The following is a 21,115-nucleotide window of genomic DNA, read 5'->3' as shown; positions in this document are numbered from 1 at the left end:
TATTTTTTAGTGTTATCTTAAGTTAAATTAAATTAAATTATAATATCATTTTCTTGAGAATGATTCTTGAGATTTAGGTATGTGAAAAGATTTGTACAATATAGTTTTAATATCTTATGGAAAATTAAGCATGGGCAGATGGAGAATGCCAATTTATAGTCAATCCCAAATAGTTGGGTTGAGGCTAATGGTGATGTTGATGAGCTTTGTTTTTAGGTTTTCATCCATACAACAAACATTTTATTATAAATTTAGATGCACCTCTTACGCTATTTGCATGTCAAGGCATATCAAAGCTAAATCACCAAAGCTTTCCCTATTATTGAAATGTCTTGCATTTTCATACTTGGCCTTGTTTTACTATCTACCATATGGATATGAGTATCTTGGAAACTTCGTAAAAAATGTAAATATATCTTATGTGATGGCTGAACTATGCATCTATTTAAAGAATTAACAAATTATGCCATTTTTAATTAATTTTGATTACTAAATGGACTAAATTTATGCATCCACTTCTCTTCCCCTTCTTAATTATAATCTTGATTTACCTTTTTATTATATGCTCAAACTAAGCTAAAATCTTAAATAAATGAACTAAGTGATTAGGTAAAGGATGATCTCTAAGGTTAAGTTGTGGATCAAAGATGTTTCTATAGAAGATTGATATGGTTTCAATTAATATAGTAAGGTCAAGAATTGATACCTAGTCATATCAATTTCAAGTTGATTGAAACTATTTCTTGGTCTTGTTGCTTCACCTTTCTATTCCCCAACTCATTGCTTTCACTTGAATTATATATTGTAATGAACTCCAATGACTTCTACTTGAAATTTATTTTATAATAGTAAATATGCATGGACCCTTCGTGTATGTTTTTGATTTGTTAAAGCAAGATTATGTTCAGTTTAATCTGTGATTGACAGTGTTGTTTTGCATAAATATAATTTTTTCTTTTATACTATTGAATTAAAAAAAAATTATTCAATTTTTAAACATATCATTCACACTATTTTTAAAATAACATGTTATGTGCTATGACTCCATTAGATCTTTGTGCTGTGATGCACTATTTGCTATTTAGAAATATATTTTATTGACACAACATTTATCCTCAATCTTTTCGTATTGCTTATAAATTTGCTGATGAATGGAAATGATACATGATTGCATTATTTTAATTGGTAAGACCTCATTGAATTAATTGAATAAATAGAATAAGGGAAAAATTTCTTAGAAGATAAAAGGCCTAGGAGATTGGAGAAGTGCTTTTGATATGCTATATGTTATTTATCAATGTTTATTAGGAGTAAATTGATACGTATGTGTGATAGATCCAAGCAACTTATGTCAATTATTAAAAAAAAATGGGGATATTGATCAGGATATGGCTTTTTAGGTAAGGGATGGGTGGTGAGATTGGATAAGTGTTTTTGATATGTTATATTTTAAGAGAATATTATGGAAATTTAAAAGGTCAAATATATAAAATTGCCTTTAGATTGGCTGTGTTGTATGGATATGATTATTATGCAATAAAATTGTTGATATCATGTGAATTTATAGATAGGTATGTGGTGCGACTATTATATTAGGTTGAGAAAATATTATATTATTGGGGTTATGAGCGCACCATCTATTGAAGATAAGTTGGTTGAAATTAGGTTTGTGTGATTTGGATATGTGCAAGGAAAGTATAGAAAATGTACTAATAAGTTATCTAAGATTAATTTGATAGGATAAGGAAGAGAATTGAGTAGATCAAATATGAAATTAGTGGAAGTTTTGCAAAATGATTAGCACTGCATTGATTAACAATGATTGACCGTAGATAGTTGGGATAAGTTCCCTAATGCTGCGTGATGATGATGGTGTATTGGTTCCTGATATGATAAATTTTGGTACATACAACATGAAAAATACATTCATTTTTATGTAAATATTGGTGGAATGCACGGGAAAGGGCGTCATGTTAAGGGCTGTGTAAGCTTTGGTATAGTATTAGACCATGCCCAAATTGCATTAATTTTCTTTTTTATTAATAGACATGAAGAAATATAACCTTGGGACATGCTTTTAGGGCTATGTCTAAGTATGGTGATTGGAAATACTTGAGTTCATAAGCCAACCTAACAATAATCGGTAAAACAGCTTGAAAACGGAAGAAAATAGGGTGGAAAAACAATCAAACGATAGATATTCTTATAGAAAACAAAGCAAAACAAGAACGAAACAAAGATACAAATGATCCTCAATTCGAGAGGAGGATCGTCTCTCCCAATCTCTAGATGATTAATCTAGAGCCCAAAACCCTAAGAGAACTCCAAGAGAATCACTCAAATCATGCATACCCTTACCCTAGCCTCCTCCTCTCTTTTAATATAGATATTCTTAATAAAAGCTAATAAAAGATTTCCTAAAACAAACATTAATTCAAATAGTTTCCTTATGCCCCTTCCCTCTCTCTCCTTGCCACCCTAGGGGGGCCCACGTGATTGGGCGGCCATCAAAGGAGGCCGCTTAGCCCGCCTCCTATAGGAATGAATTGGGCCCACCTGGGCCGGTTTGGATGGTTCGGCCAGAACCGTAACATATGGCACATTTCAAGGTTTGTAAAAATTGAAAGGAGCTGAACATAGAACTTATGCAGGGTCTTAGAACAATTTCAGGTGTACTATGTCTTGGCTTGTTTATGGACTGTAACGTAAAGTCATATGGGTGAGCATGACTCTTTTTTTAAGGATAGAAACCTATTCCAAAGTTTTAATTAGTTGAAGGTAGGACAGAGGGCCAGTTACAACCTTATAAATGATTAGACATGATACAATTCTTAAATAAGGAGGTTGCAAGGCAAATTAGAGATCAAATTCAAAGCTTGAGGATATTTAGTTTAAAGAAGGTCAAAGGCTGGACTTAAATTTTTGACATATACCTTGGAAACTACGGAACATATTTCTTGAACTAGAGCTTTTTGGTAGGTTACCTGTTAGCTTTCTTCCTATGGCATGCACACTGCTTCGATGGGGAATGACTATAGTTTTGTGGGTTGTGATTGTTATTGTTTAGATCATCATACAAATGGTTGGACAAATGGTGGATCCAACCATTTGTAATATTGCGGAATGGGCTTGTAAAGATCTTTGTCTACCTTTAGTTGCGGACAAAGATAATAATGTGTGTAGTAGATAAGCAAAAGGTCCTTAATCAAAGAATAAAGGGCCGTATAATTCTTTTGTGCTTCTAAAAACATTATAGTTAATTTCCCCACAAAATTATAAATCCCATTTTCAGATGTGTGAGTATAACAATAAACAACAAAAATATTTTTTTGAGAGTTCATTCCAAGGGAAAAAGAAATCAAGAGTTTGAAGACTTGTATTGTCAGAAGAAGATGAAATTCATCATACATTACTGAAAAAGTGGAAAATTAGTATTCATGATTTTCACCCCAAATAGTTTGGATAAGGGCCGTGGGGGTTATGATGATGATGATATTTTGTTGTTATTCTTTTGTTCAATCAACTAATAGTTTATTCCCAAATAAGAGGCAGAGTATGTTGGAGAAATTTTGTCATCATCAACGGATTGCATATTTTGTGATCGAGCATGTTATAAAAAAGATGATATATTGTCCCAAATGATAAAAATATCATTTCCTTATGGAATCAATAACAAAATTTACAAATTTAATTTTAACAGAGATTTTTTCCCATTTAGTATTTGGTTGAATGGGGTTTATTTTATTCCGGGGTACGGATGCCCCATAGGGGTAAATCTCTATGGTTAATTACATCTCAAATATTTGGTACTTGAGTTAAAAATTTTTGGCCTTTGGGAATTTCAAAGGAAGAGAGGGATCAACATTGATTGGAGTTCTTGGAATGAGAGTCAAAGGAATGAAGAGTAGGAGTACTTGATTCTGATGGGAAACTTAGAGGTACTCAAAACTATACTATATTGGGCTTTATATTTTAGAATACTATTTTTATTTAAGTTGATAATTTTAATTTAGAATGTTGGGGCTTACATTCCAACAACATGTGTTGGAGAAAATGCCTGAAAGGTGATGACTTATGAAGTGATTGAAATCAACAACTGTCCTAGATCGGTGAAGACTACTGAAGGGTAGCGCCTCGAATCTAAGTCTAACGGAGAGAAATAAAATTACAAACCACACCTCACATGAGACATAGCTAGTCCGACCTATGGATTTATTGCTCTGTCTAGAAAGGGCTACCAACTAATCCACCTAATCGCTTTTTAAACCATGACAGTCGATCTTAATGCTTATGAAGAGTAGGAAAGATTATTTTTTATTTAGAGTATATGACTTATAACTTGGTTTTGAGGCTAAGATGTCTGATCATGAATGGTATGCAGAATGCTGACTCACAAAGATGCAATTTTTTTATTTTTTTTATAGTTATTTGATCATTAAGTGAAGGCTTTTCTATATGAGACTTACTAGGCTATGCATGATCAATTTGAACTTTAAAAAATTTGACTCCTTGAAGGGAGCTATGCAAATTTTCTTAAATTTAGACAAATATGGAGCCTAAAATTGATTTTATATTGTTTACATTTTAATAGGTAAAAATCTTAATTTTGTCCTAAGAGCCTAACCGTATCAAAAATCCATGCCACTTCCAAGCAAAACAAGAGAAGAAACTTAAGAAAAAGTATGCTTCTATTGCGTATCCAGTAAACAATCAACACACACATATACACACACACAATCCAGATGAATTTATAGAGTCTAAATTTATACAATCAAATTTGACAGCTGAGTTGTCTGTCATTATACAAGGCAGATGAATTTTTTAGGTACTCTACTTATGGGGGTCTTCAAGCTCTGGCTTCCAGGTAGACCTTGAGCTTCACCTTTAACAAGTACATCATCTTGATTTACCTCTCCTCCAATTGAACCACTCAAGTTTAACATACAATCTAAATCTAATCAAATATATTTAGGAAATGAAAAAACTCAAACTTATAGGATAGAGGGTTAGGAGCATGTGTATATAAAGCATGAACAATGCATAAAATATTGACTAAAGTTTTCATTTTGAAATTTATAAAATTCTTGTTTAAAAATTTTTGGCCTTTAGGAATTTCAAAGGAAGAGGGGGATCAACATTGATTGGAGTTCTTGGAATGAGAGTCAAAGGAAGGAAGAGTAGGAGTACTTGATGGGAAACTGATGTGAAACCAAGAATTGTTTCTTAGAAATTAATAAGAGTTGGTTAGAATAATGATAATACAATTTTAATGCTTCTTTCAATTGATACTTCAATAAAGATCTTAGAATTCAACAAAGTCTAGGCAAGTTGTTACAACTAACTTTGCAAGATCTATAAAATAACAACCTCAATCAAAAGTAATGACAATGAATAGCCAACTAGAATCCGGCAGTTAACAAAGCGATCGTCTCACCTTGAGGCTTAAATCACTCTTCTATGTCTAGGGTTGTCGGAGGAAGAAGAGCCACACAAGGAACGAGATCGCTCTGAGGTAGACGGTGCCGAAGATCCGTTGTGATGGAGAGGGAGGCGTAGGATGTGGAAGTGGCGAGGAATGTTGACCGTCGATGATCCACTCGTAGTCGGCAAATTGTTGGTCGACGACTTGCACAAGAATAGGGAGGATTCGATCCAAGTAACCTCCAACTGTGTTGTCTTCGTGATCAAATCCCACGTCAAAGAATGGAGATCATAGGATGTTGATATTACCGTAGGCGTCGAACACAAGTCCCCATTCAAATTTGGGATCCGCCATGCATGGTTGGATTGAGTAGGGAAGACAAAAGGGAGGTGGGAGGGCTAGCCGTGAGCTAGGGAGAGAGGAGGGGGTTCATGGGTTTGAGAGGAGCAGGGGCGGGTGAGGCTATGGAGGAAGAAGCACAAAATCTGAAGTTTATTTCAGATTTCCGGAATTGGAGAGATCTTAATTTCAATTTCAGAATTTTGAATTTGAAATTAAGCTTAAGAGGGAAGGAATTAAAGGTGCATTAAAGAAAATTAATAGGGGAGAGAGAGGGAGAGGGGCCGGCCTTGTAAGGTGGTGATGTGGCTTTGATGATTTGAATAGGTGGGGACCACAAAGAGGGAAATAAATATAATCAGGCTTCTGATTTTAATTTCAGAAATAATTATATTAAGTAACTCTCCAAATTCAAATACAAAGAGAGGGAATTGGAGTTTGAATTTGAAATCAAGTGTAACTCCTCATAATTAACTTTTCAAATTGGTTAGGGCTTAATTAGGAAAGCAATTAAGAAGGGTAAATTCAAAATCCACAAGGGGAGAGCTAGGGGAAGTGGCGACGGCAGCCAGTGGGCTGCTGGGCTGCAGGCCGACGGGCTGGATTGCCTAGGGAGGGCGGCGGCAGGGAGCAAGGGGAAGGAGGGTCGTAGGGAGAATTCCTAGGGTTTCAATGGATACGATTTCAATACCCACAAGTATCTTCAATCCGAATCTCCACGACAAGGACTTGAACAAAAGAGAAAGAGAAGGAGAAGAAAACCTAGAACTCACAAAGAGATCTAGTTTCCCCAACGAACTCACTAAGAGATCGATGAGGGTTGCACTCACAAAGAGAACATGAACTGTAAATTTTCATTCATAAAAAACTAAGGAGCAAATATAATGATAAAGCCTATATATAGGCTAACCGAAAATAAAAGTCAAAAGACAACATTGCCTTTGGGCTACAATAAACACTAACTCCCTCATAGGGGTACAAAAGGAAAAACACGAAATAAAAAGGAAAAACACGAAATCAACGCACACGCACACACACGCACACAAGCAGATGAATTTATAGAGTCTAAATTAATACATTCAAATTTGACAACTGAGTTGTCTGTCATTATACAAGGCAGATGAATTTTTTAGGTACTCTACTTATGGGGGTCTTCAAGCTCTGGCTTCCAGGTAGACCTTGAGCTTCTCCTTTAACAAGTACATCCTCTTGATCCACCTCTCCTCCAATTGAACCACTCAAATTCAACATACAACCTAAATCTAATCAAATACATTTAGGAAATGAAAAAACTCAAACTTATAGGATAGAGGGTTAGGAGCATGTGTATATAAAGCATGAACAATGCAGAGCAAGTGCCCACAATGCAGACAATTCAAAGGCAATCTGATGTAGAATGGGTATGGGGGTGGGGGAGATTTAGAATTTGAATTAATTAATTCCCATAATGGGATATCCAATTAGAGAATTAATTAATGGAGGGGAGATAATTGGAGAGGGAATATGGAAAGGGGAGGGGCCGACCATAAGTGGAGGTCATTAATTTGGATTTGATTTAAAGACTTTCCTAAAATAGATCAATCTATTTTATTTTCATTCAATAATTCATCATCCTTTCCAAGAGGAAGGAGAAGGCTTAAATAGCCAATTACATGAAGGAAACATAAAAGACATAATTGCCCCTAGGGCCAACATAAAGCAAAGCCCTCAAGTGAGGGTAGAAATGGAAAAGTACAAATAACAAATAAAATACATGAAAATAAATAGACACGATCGTAGCCATTGATCTTCGATGTACTCATCAGGCAGCTTATGGCTTGGTCGTGAGTGGTGGTGGAGCTAAGGCCGATTTAGTGGAAGTAGAGAGAGGATGAAGATGGCGAAAAGGAACAACAAGAAGGAACAACAACAAAGAAACAAAAAGATAAAAGATAAAACTACGAGCCTTGGACACTTCCGAAGACTAACGGGTGATACGTTGCTCTTCTCCAAGGGACTTCAAGCCACGAGCTCGGATCCATCCTGCAGCTGGTGGAAACTCCGATTCCTTCCCATATGAATCTCACTAATGTCCTAAAAAAAAAACATAAGTGCAAAACACAAATTTTTATTATAATTCCATCATACCTCATATAAGAGAAGGGGCTTCTATATATAGGCCTCAAAAGAAACTAAAAAATAAATTGGCCCATGGGCTTACATAAGACAATACTCTTAAATAAAAATGGTAAAAAAGGAAAATTGTAAAATTAAATTAAAATACAATTAATAAACTAAAATAAAACGGAGTGATCTCGGCCATTGATCTTCGACTGTTCTTTTGAATATCGTCCACCGTCGGATGTCCGCATCATAATCACACCACATGTGCAACAAAAGAAAAAAAAATTATAATCCTAACATGCCTAGGGGGCTGTACGCCTAGGTGTGTGAGGCTTGTGTGACATGTCACACTATGAAAGGTGTTTTATTTTATTGAGGATTAGAGATGTTTAAAATTAATCCAGGGGTGATTTCTCATTAAGTTGTTTATGACTTAAAGATTTTTATTTGATTTTTATGTGTTTCATATTTAGGAGAGTTATGAAGAATCCATAATAAGCCACTGCTTGTTTTGAGGCAAGCTTGCCACTTATGAGTTCTTAGATATAGTGATGCAACCATTCGACCTTTTAGGGTGGAACTATGGAATAATTGATCGTTGTATCAAAGGAATTTAGGTTATTTTTGGGTTTCTCTTAGTGTTTGGATGAGAGAGTGTCTATCTAATGTGGTAAAGTAGACATGCCTAAGGGTTATACTTAGGTCTTTGTGAAGTTCTCCTTATTTGGTAAGGTGAACTTCAGATGATAGAAAACTCCTAAGGGACATCTAAATGTTATGTTTTAAATGCCATATGAGAGATCAACTGTTATGTTAAATGAAATGCTACTTAGAGTTTTGGTTTAAGAAGGAGGTGTCCAACATATATGACTTTTGGGCTAGTGTTCGAAGATTTTCTTTAGACTTTGGAGCTAAGGATGAGGAATGTAGGAACCCAACATGTAGCTTTTGGGATAAATAATGGTGCAATTGCAAGTGACTTGTAAACTACTTTGTGCTCGTCTGAAAACGGGAACATGCATGTGATAATGTCAGGTTGTACTACTTTGAAATTCTTTGCACGTATATTCTTTATTGATGTCTAATTTAATTTTAGATTTTTTTTTGCAGATTTTAAATACCAATCCACATTTATATTTCCATCTACAACAACAAAAGCTGATAGAATTGATACGATATGGAAAAGTAGAAGAGGCTCTTGAGTTTGCGCAGGAGGAGCTTGCCCCAAGAGGGGAGGAAAATGTATAGCCTTTTATTCCATGTTAATTTTTATATCCATTTCTTATGTGCATCTCACATTTGGTACATGCAATCAGAAGACCTTTTTTTTCAATTGATTTTTTTTGTGATTACTTGCATAAGTTTACTGTAACAACGGGACAATAATTTAATTGGGCTAATATTGATGAAATGCATTTTATTTCCTGATTTTCTATTTCAGCAAAACTTTTTGGAGGAGTTAGAGAGGACTGTTGCACTCCTGGCATTTGAGGATGTAAAGAACTGTCCGTTTGGTGAACTTTTGGATCTGTCACAACGATTGAAGACTGCAAGTGAGGTGAATGCTGCCATATTGACAAGCCAAAGCCATGAGAAAGGTGGGTAGTAGTTAATATCTGGTCTTCTACGGCACTGCCCCGACTACTTTCTAGATCCCCCAGTCCACTACTTCCTCTCAACATTCCCACACTTGGCTCTGGGACTGTGTGTATGATGTGTTGTGTTATTATTTTTATTCACTATCAAAAGCCTGCTTACTTTTCAATTGCTCAACTTGATTTCCAAGTTCCCACATTTATATTTTTCACTTCCACATTCATATTTATTAAAAAAATTTCATCTGTATGGTGTAACACCTTGTTAAGAAAAACCCTACTTTCATTCAGCATTGAAAGCTGCTCATCCACAATTATAACTTTATGTTGCATAGCTAGCCTTCTTTCTTGAAAACAACTGACAATCCATACAAAAAGGTTTGTTTTCCTTAGATTTTTTTTTGTTGTTGCAATTTTGTAGTTCTATTTTTGAAAATATAAGTGTTTTTTATGTTATTGCATGATCATCATATTTTTTTGGTAAATCAAGCATATAGATTCTCCCAACATATTTTTGTTTCCTATTATGAAGAATCTCATATACTGTCATCTTAAAACATGGTCATTAATTTAAGTCACTGCCAATGAGAATACTCTCTTCCTCAAGCATACATTATAATAGTCTAATTATCTCCTACCAAAATTAAATTTTAAGCCTCTAACCTAATTTGAGAAGCATAGACATTGGCCCCCAATGTTACATCCTCATTGATAATTTACTTATTAGCAATTACGTTGTTATTAAGGCTTCATTTGGGACAATTTTCTTACTGCTTTCGAAGGTAGTTTTTTAGTATAAAATTTTTTTGAATAATTTTTTTTTTTAATAGAAAGCTGCTTTAGAAAGCATTTAACATGCTGTCCCAAAAAAAGCTTAAGTTTATTGATGTAGAACCAAGCTAGCTATGATTGGGGTGGGATTATTGATTTAATAGAGCTGCCAATTATGATATCTCAATTAAGAAAATAGGAATTAAATCAAATCCCAAATCTGAAGTTAATTTGAAGTAATTGATTGAGAGACTTAATTGGGAGGAGCAAAAGGGGAAAGGGAGAGACGGAGGGGCCGGTCCCTTTGATGTGGACTTGATTGGAGTGTTTTATGACTTGTCAATCCTAGGCTCTCAATTATGGGAGGGGAAAATAAGGCCAATCTCCCCTTAAATTCAAATTGGCATGATTGGGGGAGGTTTCCTAATATAGCTCATGTTATTTTAGGAAAGAGATTTCAGATTTTTGAATAAATTAAAATCTAATTTGAAAATCTTCCTAATTTAAAATACGTTAATTATGGAAAGTAATGACTGTGTTTGAAATTTAAAATTTAAAATCAAAAGGGTCATGTGGGGTGTTTAATGACTTGTCAATCTTGGAATATTAATTAGAGACAGAAATCATGGTAATTTTCTATTTGAATTTCAAATAGCATGATTGGAGGAGCTTTCCTAACATAACTCTTTTATTTTAGGAAAGAGATTTCAAATTCAAAATTATTTAAATTTGAAATCTTTTGACTTTCTAAATTTACAAGAATTTAAATTAGGAAAATAATGAATGCTTGGTTTTGAAATTTTGGAGCCAAGAGGAGGGGGTATGGTGGCCGGCGGCTAGGAAGGTAGTGTGGCCGATGGTTGGGTGGGGGAAGGGTTCGGATAAGGATGGGGAAATCGGAGGCCGACGGCTTGGTGGAGGTGGTTAGGCCGAGAGGTGGGGAAGTATTGAGGGAAGAGGAATGGTATCAGAGCGAGATGAAGGTGGCGGCTAGGGGAGAATGAGGAGAGGGAGTCGATGAAGAAGATAAACAATGAGCCCAGACGTTTTCTGCGGCTGATGGGTAATACTTTGCCCTCATCTAGGGACTTCAAACCACAAGTCTGGATGCTTCCTGCGGTTGGTGGTTAGTACGTTAACCTCAACTAGGGACTTCTACTCTCATAAGAACTCTCAAATCTCTTAAGAACAAAGTGCAGAATTTTCTCTTAATAATCATCCATCCCCTCAAAAAGAAGAGGAGGCTATAAATAGCCAAAATACGATAATAACACAAATGACAAAATTGCCCCTTGGGATCACATAAGCCTACTCCCTCAAGTGAGGGTAAAAATGGAAAAATGCATGAATAAATCAAAATACAAACAAGAACTCAAAATAAAGTGGTACAATCACTGTCGTTGTCTTAACTCTTGATTATGCTATTATTAAAATTTCCAACATATAATAGTTTATGAACTTCCTCAATATCTTTAAATTTCTCTTTTTTTTCCAAACATGTAATATTTTTTCTTCTATTCTTTGTGTCCACTAATTTCTAGTTTTCTCATTCGAAGTTGTGTGTGTGTGTGTGTGGGGGGTGGGGGAGGGGGGGGGGGGGAGTTTATATTGGTGAAAAGGACTTCTTTCCCAGCTAGATCTATTAGTGTGTGTTAGTAGTAAGAAATCTATTGTCCAAATTTTCTTGCAAGGAAAATATTTATAAGCCTACAACACTTAAAACATTCTAATTTTTCTCACAACTATTCCGCTCTAATTTAATAGATAGCTATAGCCGTCCCTAGTCAACAGTTTCCATACTTTTTACCAATTATTTGGTTAAGTTTTAGGTGACACAACTAGAGATCTCTTGACTATTTCTCATAATTTGGTTAGGGTGCATCACTTACAGGTACATCCTAACAAACTCCAAATTTAGTTGGGTCTTAGCATGACATTGTTAGACCGGTCCACTGAGCCGGTCCAAGCCGGTCCGCACGGGACCGGCTCAGACGCGAAACGTCGCGTGATCTCCGCCTCCTGCGAAGATTGGGCGGGCCGACAGCTCAAACGGAGCGTTTTAGGAAGGATTTTGGGGGTTTTAGAGAGAAATTTGAATGTAGGGACTGTTTGGGAATTCCTTTTGATTTGTATTGCATTAAATAGTTGATTTTTGTTAGGGTTTGGGCATCTTGAATTTTGGCTGAAATTTGAGATCTCTTAGATTTAGGTTTCTTTGGCTCTAGCGGCGTCTAGAGATTTGGGAGAGATCGATCCTCCTCTCGAATTGAGGATCAATTGTATCTTTTCTATTCTGTTTCATCTATTAGTAAAAATACAAGTCTTTTCTCCACGGTTTTCTCTCCGATTTGCTATTTTTCCACTGTTTCTTGCTGATTTCTGCTGTGGACAGCAGGTTTTACAATTGGATCTACTTGGTTTTGGTGAGAAACACTTGGAAATCCAAGTGTTTTCCTATCAAATTGGTATCATAGCAAGTCTTGGGACCTTTTGTGGGCTGTTTTTGGGCAAATTTCAGCGGCTGTTTTTTTGTCTGAAAAAGGTGAAAGTGCTGGTTTTTGTTGTCGAAATTCCAGATTTTGTGATTCTACAAAGTTCGGATTGTAATGGCGGCAAGAAGGTGGATGCCTTGGAGGAAAGAATTGAAGGAGAGATGAATCAGATCAAAATGACGGTGGAAGAAAGGATTTCATCCATGGAGGGGCAAATTGCCAAATCCGAGAGATGATGAAAAAAGTGTTAGCATGCAAATCAAACGGCGGCTTCCGTGTAGGGGTGTCAATTCGGTCAACCCGTCGGGTTCGGGTCGAACCCGACCCGACACGGATCTAACGGGTCAACCCGAACCCGACCCGTTTGCAAAAACGGGTCGAGCATTTCAACCCGGACCCGACCCGGCCGGGTTGCCGGGTTGACCCGACTCGACCCGCGACCCGGCAGTGGGTGACGCGCGACGGCGCGGGCGGAGCGGCGAAGGCGCGGGCGTCACGCTGCTTCTCGGACACGCGGCGGCAGCGCTCTCAGCACGCGGGCGGCAGCTGCTCTCGGCACCGGGCGGCACGCCGCAGCGGCTCCGCTTCTCTCGGCAACGCGCGCCGGCAGCCGATCTCGGCACGCGGCACGCGGGCAGGGGGCAGACGGCAAGCGGCCGGGCAGGGGCAGGGCAGAGCGGGCAGCGGTCAGGCAGCAAAAAATTCATTTTTTTTTAAATAAACGGGTTTGCGGGTTGACCCGGCAACCCGCCGGGTCAACTCGAACCGACCCGATTATCAACGGGTCGAATTAGAAAACCCGAACCCGACCCGTTTATCAAACGGGTCGGGTCCAACCCGGATTTTCCGGGTCGGGTCCGGGTCGGGTTTTCGGCGGTCAAATATGACACCCCTACTTCTGTGGCAAAAAGGGAGGAGGAAGAAGTACGAATTCTGAAATTCGTATGGAGGAGGATGAGGTTGAGATCATGGAAGGTGAAGGAAGAAGATCCATCTGGAGCCTGTCCAGAGGGAAGAGAGAGGGGGGGTTATGTGGGAGCGCCAAGAAGGGTAACTATGGCCGCCGTGGTGCTGATTTTGGCGGAAACAGAGAGGAATTCAGCGTCGAGGGGCTGATTTTGAAGAAAGAAGGGGGATTTTCGAAAGGGGTATGGGCTCATGGCAGACAAGGAAGAAAGGAAACGTGGGAGGAACCTACACTTGGGAGAGGGGAAACTACGGAAGTAATAGGGGCAATGGAGGCGACCAGAAGGTGAGGAAGCTAAGATGCCCATCTTCGAAGGAGAATATTCGTATGGGGAGTCTACAAGGTGGAGGATACTTCGCCGTCAATGGGCTGACGGGAAGAGGAGAAGCTGACGAAACAAGCTTGTGCTTGGAAGGAAAGGCCTGTCGTGGTATCAGTGGAAAGATCAGAGGAGGCCTATCAGAAACTGGAGAGAATTCAAGAATGCATCATAGAACGTTTCCAAATCGATCGGGGAGGAGATTCTATGAGCAGTTCTTTGCTCTAACACAGGAGGGTGTCAGTAGCAGACTACTGGAAACGATTCGAGCACCTGGCTAGCAGGGTGGAGCGACTCTCCGACACAGTTTTGGAGGGAATTTCATGAAGGGGTTTGAAGGCGGAGATTCGAGCGGCATTGAAGGTTCTGATGGCTCGTGATTTGGGGGAGGCCATGAGTTGGCACTTAGCTGAGCTAGACCTAGTCCTGAATTTATCTAGGTCAAGGTTTTAAAAAATTTATTTTTCTTCTCTTTATCTTTTTTTTGGACTCGCGGTACCCGATGCCCGACTTCTGTGGTTCGGGGATGCGAACCAGCCGTAACCGACCAGCGTAAGCTGACGCGGGACACGGAACAGCCGCGGACCCCGAAGCTGGACTGTCGCGGACGCAAACTGTCGCTACTCGCTGACTCGCTGTGTCGCAGAACGCCAGAAACCGTGGACGCGCTGGCTGGGCAGCCGCAGGCGGCTCGACGCGACGAGCCTCGACGTCGAGGCAGTGCGAGTCGCGACTTGCAGGCCGCACTCGCAGGCGGGCTCGACGCTCCACCGCTCGATCGTCGAGCAGCGCCGCAGCCGCACGGCGCGGGCAGCTGCAAGGCGCCAAGGCGGGCTAGGGCAGCGGGCAGCGGGCAAGGCGGGCAGCAGCGGGCAAAAGGCAGCGGGCAAGGGGCTAGAGCAGCGGGAATCAAATTTTTTTAATTAACGGTTCGGGTTGACCCGGAAAACCCGCGGTCAACCCGACCCGACCCGTTTTGCAAACGGGTCGGTTTCCCGGACCGAACCGACCCGCTTGGCGGTCACCCAAACCCGAAAACGCGGGTCGTTCGGTCTGGTTTTCGGCGGGTCAAATATGAACAGGTCTACCGCTGGTGAGAATCAGAAGGAATCTGAGAGGGAGCTCGAGTAGCTACAGTGGGATACAGGAGCGAACCACCTAGCACCAAAATGTCCTCCATTGAGGGAGGAGAGGCCGTCAAGGGAGGAAGACAGAGGGAGGTGGAAGTGGCGGAAACTTCAAACGGCTGAACAGAGAAAGAGATGCAGGAGAAAGGGCTAAGGGGTTGTGTTCCTCTGCGATGAGAAGTACACACCAGGGCATCGGTGCAAGGAACCGAACTCTTCAGTTCTCCTTGTTCTGTGGAAGACGAGGAAACGCAGAGGGGAGGTGGGAGCAGATCTTGAGAGGGGAGAAGTTGCACTTTGGATGTAGCAGAAGTCTCTCTGAACTCAGTGGTGGGGATTCAAACTTCGAGTACACCTATGAAAAGTGGAAAGGAAGAGGCAAAGCTGATCGTGGAGGTGGTTGTACCAAATTGATAAGTGGGGCTACCTACATTATTTCCACTCAGGTTGTCAACCGACTGGGAGTGAAATTGGTGGACACCGGTCGTTAATGGGGATGATGATGGGATACAAGGAAAGGTGGAGAAAGGCCAGGGAATCTGTAAGGGAGTGGTGATTGACCATCCAAAGGATATCAAGTAAGAGAGGACTTCTTCCACTAGAGTTAGGAAGCATGATGTCAATCCTGGGATGAAGTGGTTGCAAACCTTGGGGAAACCAAGGATAATTGGGGAGCACTCTACGATGGAATTAAATGGTGGATGGGAGAAAGGTTGGTTCATCAGGGGAGATGCAGGGCTATCCAAAGTCATCCACATCCAAAACCATAGACCATGGTTAGCGATGTACAAGAGTGGGGGAAGAATTATTTGGTGGGACTGACACAGGCTGGATGCAATCAGAATTGGGAAGAAGGGAGGGAAGTTTCTCTTTCTTTGCAGCCCTTGGTTCAAACAATACAGTAAGGATTTTCAAGCCACCTCAAGGATGGCCCCCTCCACCGAGAACACGAGCATAATCTCCAACCTTGAGGACAAGGTGATTTTTTGGGAGGGGGAGTATTGTTAGACCGGTCCTGGACGATGTTGGGACCGGTCCCCGGACCCAGCCGGTCCCGCACAGACCGGTTCAAGACGCAAAAATTGCGTATCGTCCGCCTTCCGCGGAAGATTCGGGATGGTGGGCCGACAGCTCAAACGGAGCGTTTTAGGAAAGATTTTGGAGGGGTTTTAAGAGAAAATTTGAATGTATGGACTGTTAGGGAAATTCCCTTTGATTTGTATGCATTAAATAGGTTTAGATTTTTGTTAAGGGTTTTGGGCATCTTGAATTTGACTGAAATTTGAGATCCTCTTAGATTTTAGGTTTCCTTGGGCTCTAGCGGTCGTCTAGAGATTTGGGGAGAGATCGATCCTCCTCTCAAATTGAAAGGATTCAATTGTATACTTTTTCTATTCTGTTTTCATCTATTAGTAAAAAAATACAAGTCTCTTTTTTCACGTTTTCTCTCCGATTTGCTATTTTTCCACTGTTTCTTGCTGGATTTTCTGCTGTGGACACAGTTTTTACAATTGGATTCTACTTGGTTTGGTTTGAGAAACACTTGGAAATCCAAGTGTCCCTATTCAGACATCTGGGAATTCTATAGCTAAAAAATGTTTAAATTTAAATTTATTTTTAATTTTTCAAGACATAGGTTATCTTAACTAGAAGAAAATAGTTCAAATTGTGCTCGATTTAGGCCTGTTTTGTTGCGGCATTCCATTTTTGAGATCGGGTTAAGCAGGTTGGGTAAGCGGCATTTTTCTTTTGAGACCGGCAGTACTTACGGCGAGATATAAGAAATGGAGATTTGCAAAGTCATTTACAACAACACACGGTAAACTGTTTTCGCCGATTTAAATAAAAAATGGCGTTATTAAGGAGAAACAAATGAGGTCTTACATGATAAGCAACCGTTCTTTGGGTTGATCTGCGCATACCTCGATGACTACTACTTGTCAATACTCCTTTCATGGAAGCTAAGTTTTTTATTGATATTCCAAACCCGCATGCACTTCAAAGCTTAAAAAATTTTTACTTGCAATCGAAACTTCCAAGATTACTGAAGATGCGTGTATGATCCAAAACCAACTTGATGAGAAGCCGCTTATCTCGTATCAATGACTTAACCACAGCGGCACTTGAATAACCAGCCATTTGAAAGTTGTATTCCATGTAAGTGGCGTGATCTTGCATTTCCAGTGGGAGTCATACGGTGTCTTGTGAATAGTTTTCTTCTTGTTAAACCACTTTATGAATTCTTTGCACTTGTTTAGTATTTATAAGTGCTATTTTCTTTTACAATCCATGTTGCCTCTGTAATTATAACTTCAGTTTCATATTCACAGTAAGTATAGAGTTTTTAGTATATTATTTCTTGATGAGTAGTTAATGGTACTGTTTATGTTTTCAACTTTTCTAACTTATCTATTGAAAGAGAAGGCTGTTCTTATTTTTCAATAATCGTTGAATATTATTTCATCTCATATTTCTTAGTAGCAGTTAGATGGAATGTTATTGCCATTCTTTTCTGGTTATTTTATTTGCTTCTTAAGTTCTCAAGACATAATCAGATGATGTGTTAGACCTCTAGTGGACCGTCCAACTTCCAAACCGACCCTTCCGGTTGTTTGCCCTACAGGAGGTGGCGCGGCAATACCAAAGTGAGAGAGGGAGGGGTAGGGCCACTATGGAATTCAAATTCAAATATTTTGAAGGCAAAGGGAGGGGGTGCAAGGGCAAGGGAGTAATTTAGCTTAATTAATTAATTGTATGCTTTAAGTAGGATGAAGGGAATTAGCGGTTAGGTTTTCATGCAATGATTATTGTTTCTTTTGAAGTTCTCTTTGGTGTTTTGGGTCTGACTTCTAGGTCTAGACGATTGAGAGAGACAATCCTCCTCTCAAATTGAGGATCATGTATCTTTGTTTCATTTCTTGATTCGCTTTGATTCTATAAGATATCTACTGTTTTTATTGTTGCCACCAAAGTTCTTTTATTTTTCTCGCTGTTTTACTTATTAGGTTTGGCTTGCGAACTCAAGTATTTCTCATTAGGGTTACTTGCGACCTCAAGTATTTCCTATCAATATATGAGGAGACTAATGCACAGGAAAAATCAAGATATCAAGTCGTATGATGCTTACTTTTTACTGCATAACAGATTGATGTGATTCCAATATAGCGATACTATGTCAAATCTGGGTTGAATGTGATTGGATTATGAAAATTAGGTATTGGATAAATGGTGTTTTTTTTTGTAATGCTGGGAAGTAACTCTTAGAATTATCTAGTTTCCTTTTTTAATTTTGAAGGAAGACGAAGCAGCATACAGATCTTCAAGATGAGAATCTGAGATGAACAAAACATAGATAAAAAGATCAAAATTACTAATAGTAATTGTCTTTGTCCGTGTAGCACCCTTCTGTTTCTGTAACTACCTGCTCAGAGTATGAAAAAAAAAAAAAAAAAAACCTTGCTCAGTGCTTTCTGGTTGCAAAATTTCTGGTGGGTTGATGTTCATTCAAGCTTAAAGGTTAAATTTGTCTATATTTTATTTTTGCCACGGATACAAGAATTGATTTGTATAAATGCATTATGGGTCAGGTCACCCGGACGTGTTCGGAGCCCAATGAAAATGTGCAACAGTCACCTCCTACCTCGGTACTGAGGCTCTGGTACTCTAATACTGAGCTCGGTGCTCAGACTTCACAGTAACCGAGTTCCGAACATAAGCTGTGTCCCGGACACGTAATCTCTTCTCTGATGTGTGTGGCCTGAATATATCAATAGCTGCCTGCACACTGGTGGTGGTGAAATTATATATATATTAAAAAAAAAGTATGGAGGGTATGAGGGAATTGCTTAAAAATATATTAAAATAATCAAATCAATTTCTTAATGAATGTTAAAAACTGTAAGTTCATTCAAAAATTATATTTTTAGATGAGACTTTCTTGAGTTTTATGGGAATTTGTTTTGAATCACTGCTAAAAAAACTTCTCGAACATCTGACTAAAGGTTAACAATTCGGATCAGACTGGCCGTCTGGACCAGTTTATCTATGAATTGTTCGTAAGAGCAATTCGTCTATCCTGAAAAAATTGTTTTTGCATCATGGTTTGAATATGTTAGAATCGCTGGTTCAACTGTGAATTGGTTTCAATTTTGGTTGAATTGATCTTTCAATTGTCTAATTAATTATAGTAATTTATTACATTAAATATTAAAGATTAAGTATTGCAAAATGCATTTGACAAGCTTTAGAAAGTATTTTTTTGCTTGTCGATGCATATGATTATGAAAACTAAAAACAGTAAAAGGTCACAACTAAGCTCTGCCCGATGATTATAAAAGCGTATGATGGTATGAAAAATACTTTTATTAAAGAGATGATGAATCAATTATACAGGCTTCAGACGCGCAAACAGAGCAAGCTGGGAATTTTACTATTTTTTCAATGTAGGGCTTTATGAATGATAAATCTGTTTGTGCTTTTTCTGATATATTAATTTCTAATTTTAGATTATCTTAAATATGGATTTCTAGTACTGATCTTAGTAAACTAAGGTTCATGAGAACGTTTTTATTTTTTTTAAAATATTTTTTAGGGTGTAACATTAAAATTTTATACTAAAAAAGCTGCTTTAAAAAACAGAAGAAAGTCATCCAAATGAAAGCCTAAGAATTTTTCATTTGGACAGTTTTTTTAATCTATTTTCTAAAGTTAAAAATTATTAAAAGAAATAAAAACAGTGGTATTAAAATTTATCCAAAATAAAGGACTAAGATTTTCCTTGGGTGACTTTCTTTTTGTTTTTAAAAATGTTTAATAGTTATGAAAATTTTTAATTTTTTACTAGAAAGCTGCTTTTAAGAATCAATATAAAGTCGCCCCAAACGAAATCTAAGATTTTATATGGAATATTTTTTTATTGCCTCTTAAAGTAATTGTTTAGTAAAAAAATTTAATATTTGTATTTTAAAACAACTTTTTAAAAAATAATAAAAAAATTCTCTCAAAATGAAAGATTTTGAGCTAAAATTTTAGGTTCAAAACCAAAGGTTTGTGATGGCCACACTACGGACAACTAATGCCTTATTGTAAGGAACCATTCTTTTTTTATATAGCCGAAACTCATTGTTTGATTGCTAACAAGAATTGTAGAAGAGCCCTCACGTTCTTTCCAGTGTCACCTAATGATGGATGACCTACTAGTAGTGTTAGGGTTGGTGTCTATTTTTGGAGAAATTTCATTAGGGTGCGAGATGCGGACGGGGTGAGAACCGTCTGCACAGACACAGGGTACCAAGCGGTACACTGGGTACCGAGTGGTAACCGAGCGCGATTTTATACTAGTGTGCATACGGTTCTCCCCGTCCGCACTCCGTACCTAATAATTTCTCAAACAATAGACAAACCAACCCTACTACTTACTAGATAAGGTCATCCACATTAGGTGTGACACTGGAAAAGAACGTGAGGGCTTTCTACAATTCTTGTTAGCAATCAAACAATGGAGTTGTTCGGCTATATAAAAAAGAAATGGTCCTGACAATAAAAGGCTATAGTTGTACGTAGTGTGGTCCATCGACAAAACTTTGTTTTGAAACCTAAATTTTAGCTCAAATCTTTCATTTGAGATGATTTTTTTTATTATGTTTTAAAAGGTGTTTTTAAAATACAAATATTAAAATTTTTTTTACAAAACAAATTCTTTAAGAGGCAAAAAAAAATCCATAGTAGAAATCTTAGATCGTTTGGTGCGACTTTTTATTTGATCTTAAAGCAGCTCTTCTAGGACAAAAAATTTAAAATTTTCATACTAAAAAAACTATTTTTAAAAACAAAAAGAAAGGTCATCCCAAAGGAAATTCTTAGTCTTTATTTTTTGGGATAATTTATTATACCACTGGTTTTTATTTCTTTTAATAAATTTTTAACTTTTAGAAAAATTTAAAAAAACTGTCCAAATTGATGGATCTTAGGCTTCATTTGT

The 21,115-nt window shown here is 38.1% G+C and overlaps 1 protein-coding gene across 3 annotated transcripts in view; it reads left to right on the top strand.

The window, feature by feature from the left end:
- LOC110116194 (protein GID8 homolog) overlaps positions 1–21,115 on the top strand; it is a 28,002-nt gene that overhangs the window by 2,106 nt on the left and 4,781 nt on the right. For all 3 annotated transcript variants that reach the window (XM_020849686.2, XM_020849685.2, XM_020849687.2), the window contains exons 4-5: positions 8,975–9,106; positions 9,306–9,462. In XM_020849686.2, the coding sequence (XP_020705345.1) occupies positions 8,975–9,106; positions 9,306–9,462 (289 nt within the window). The remainder of the gene's footprint in view (positions 1–8,974; positions 9,107–9,305; positions 9,463–21,115) is intronic.

This window comes from Dendrobium catenatum, unplaced genomic scaffold (genome assembly GCF_001605985.2).
Source record: "Dendrobium catenatum unplaced genomic scaffold, ASM160598v2 original_scaffold_235663, whole genome shotgun sequence".
Taxonomy (NCBI): Eukaryota; Viridiplantae; Streptophyta; class Magnoliopsida; order Asparagales; family Orchidaceae; genus Dendrobium; species Dendrobium catenatum.
Note: the sequence above shows the minus strand (reverse complement) of the source record. Positions and strands in the feature narration are given on the sequence as shown.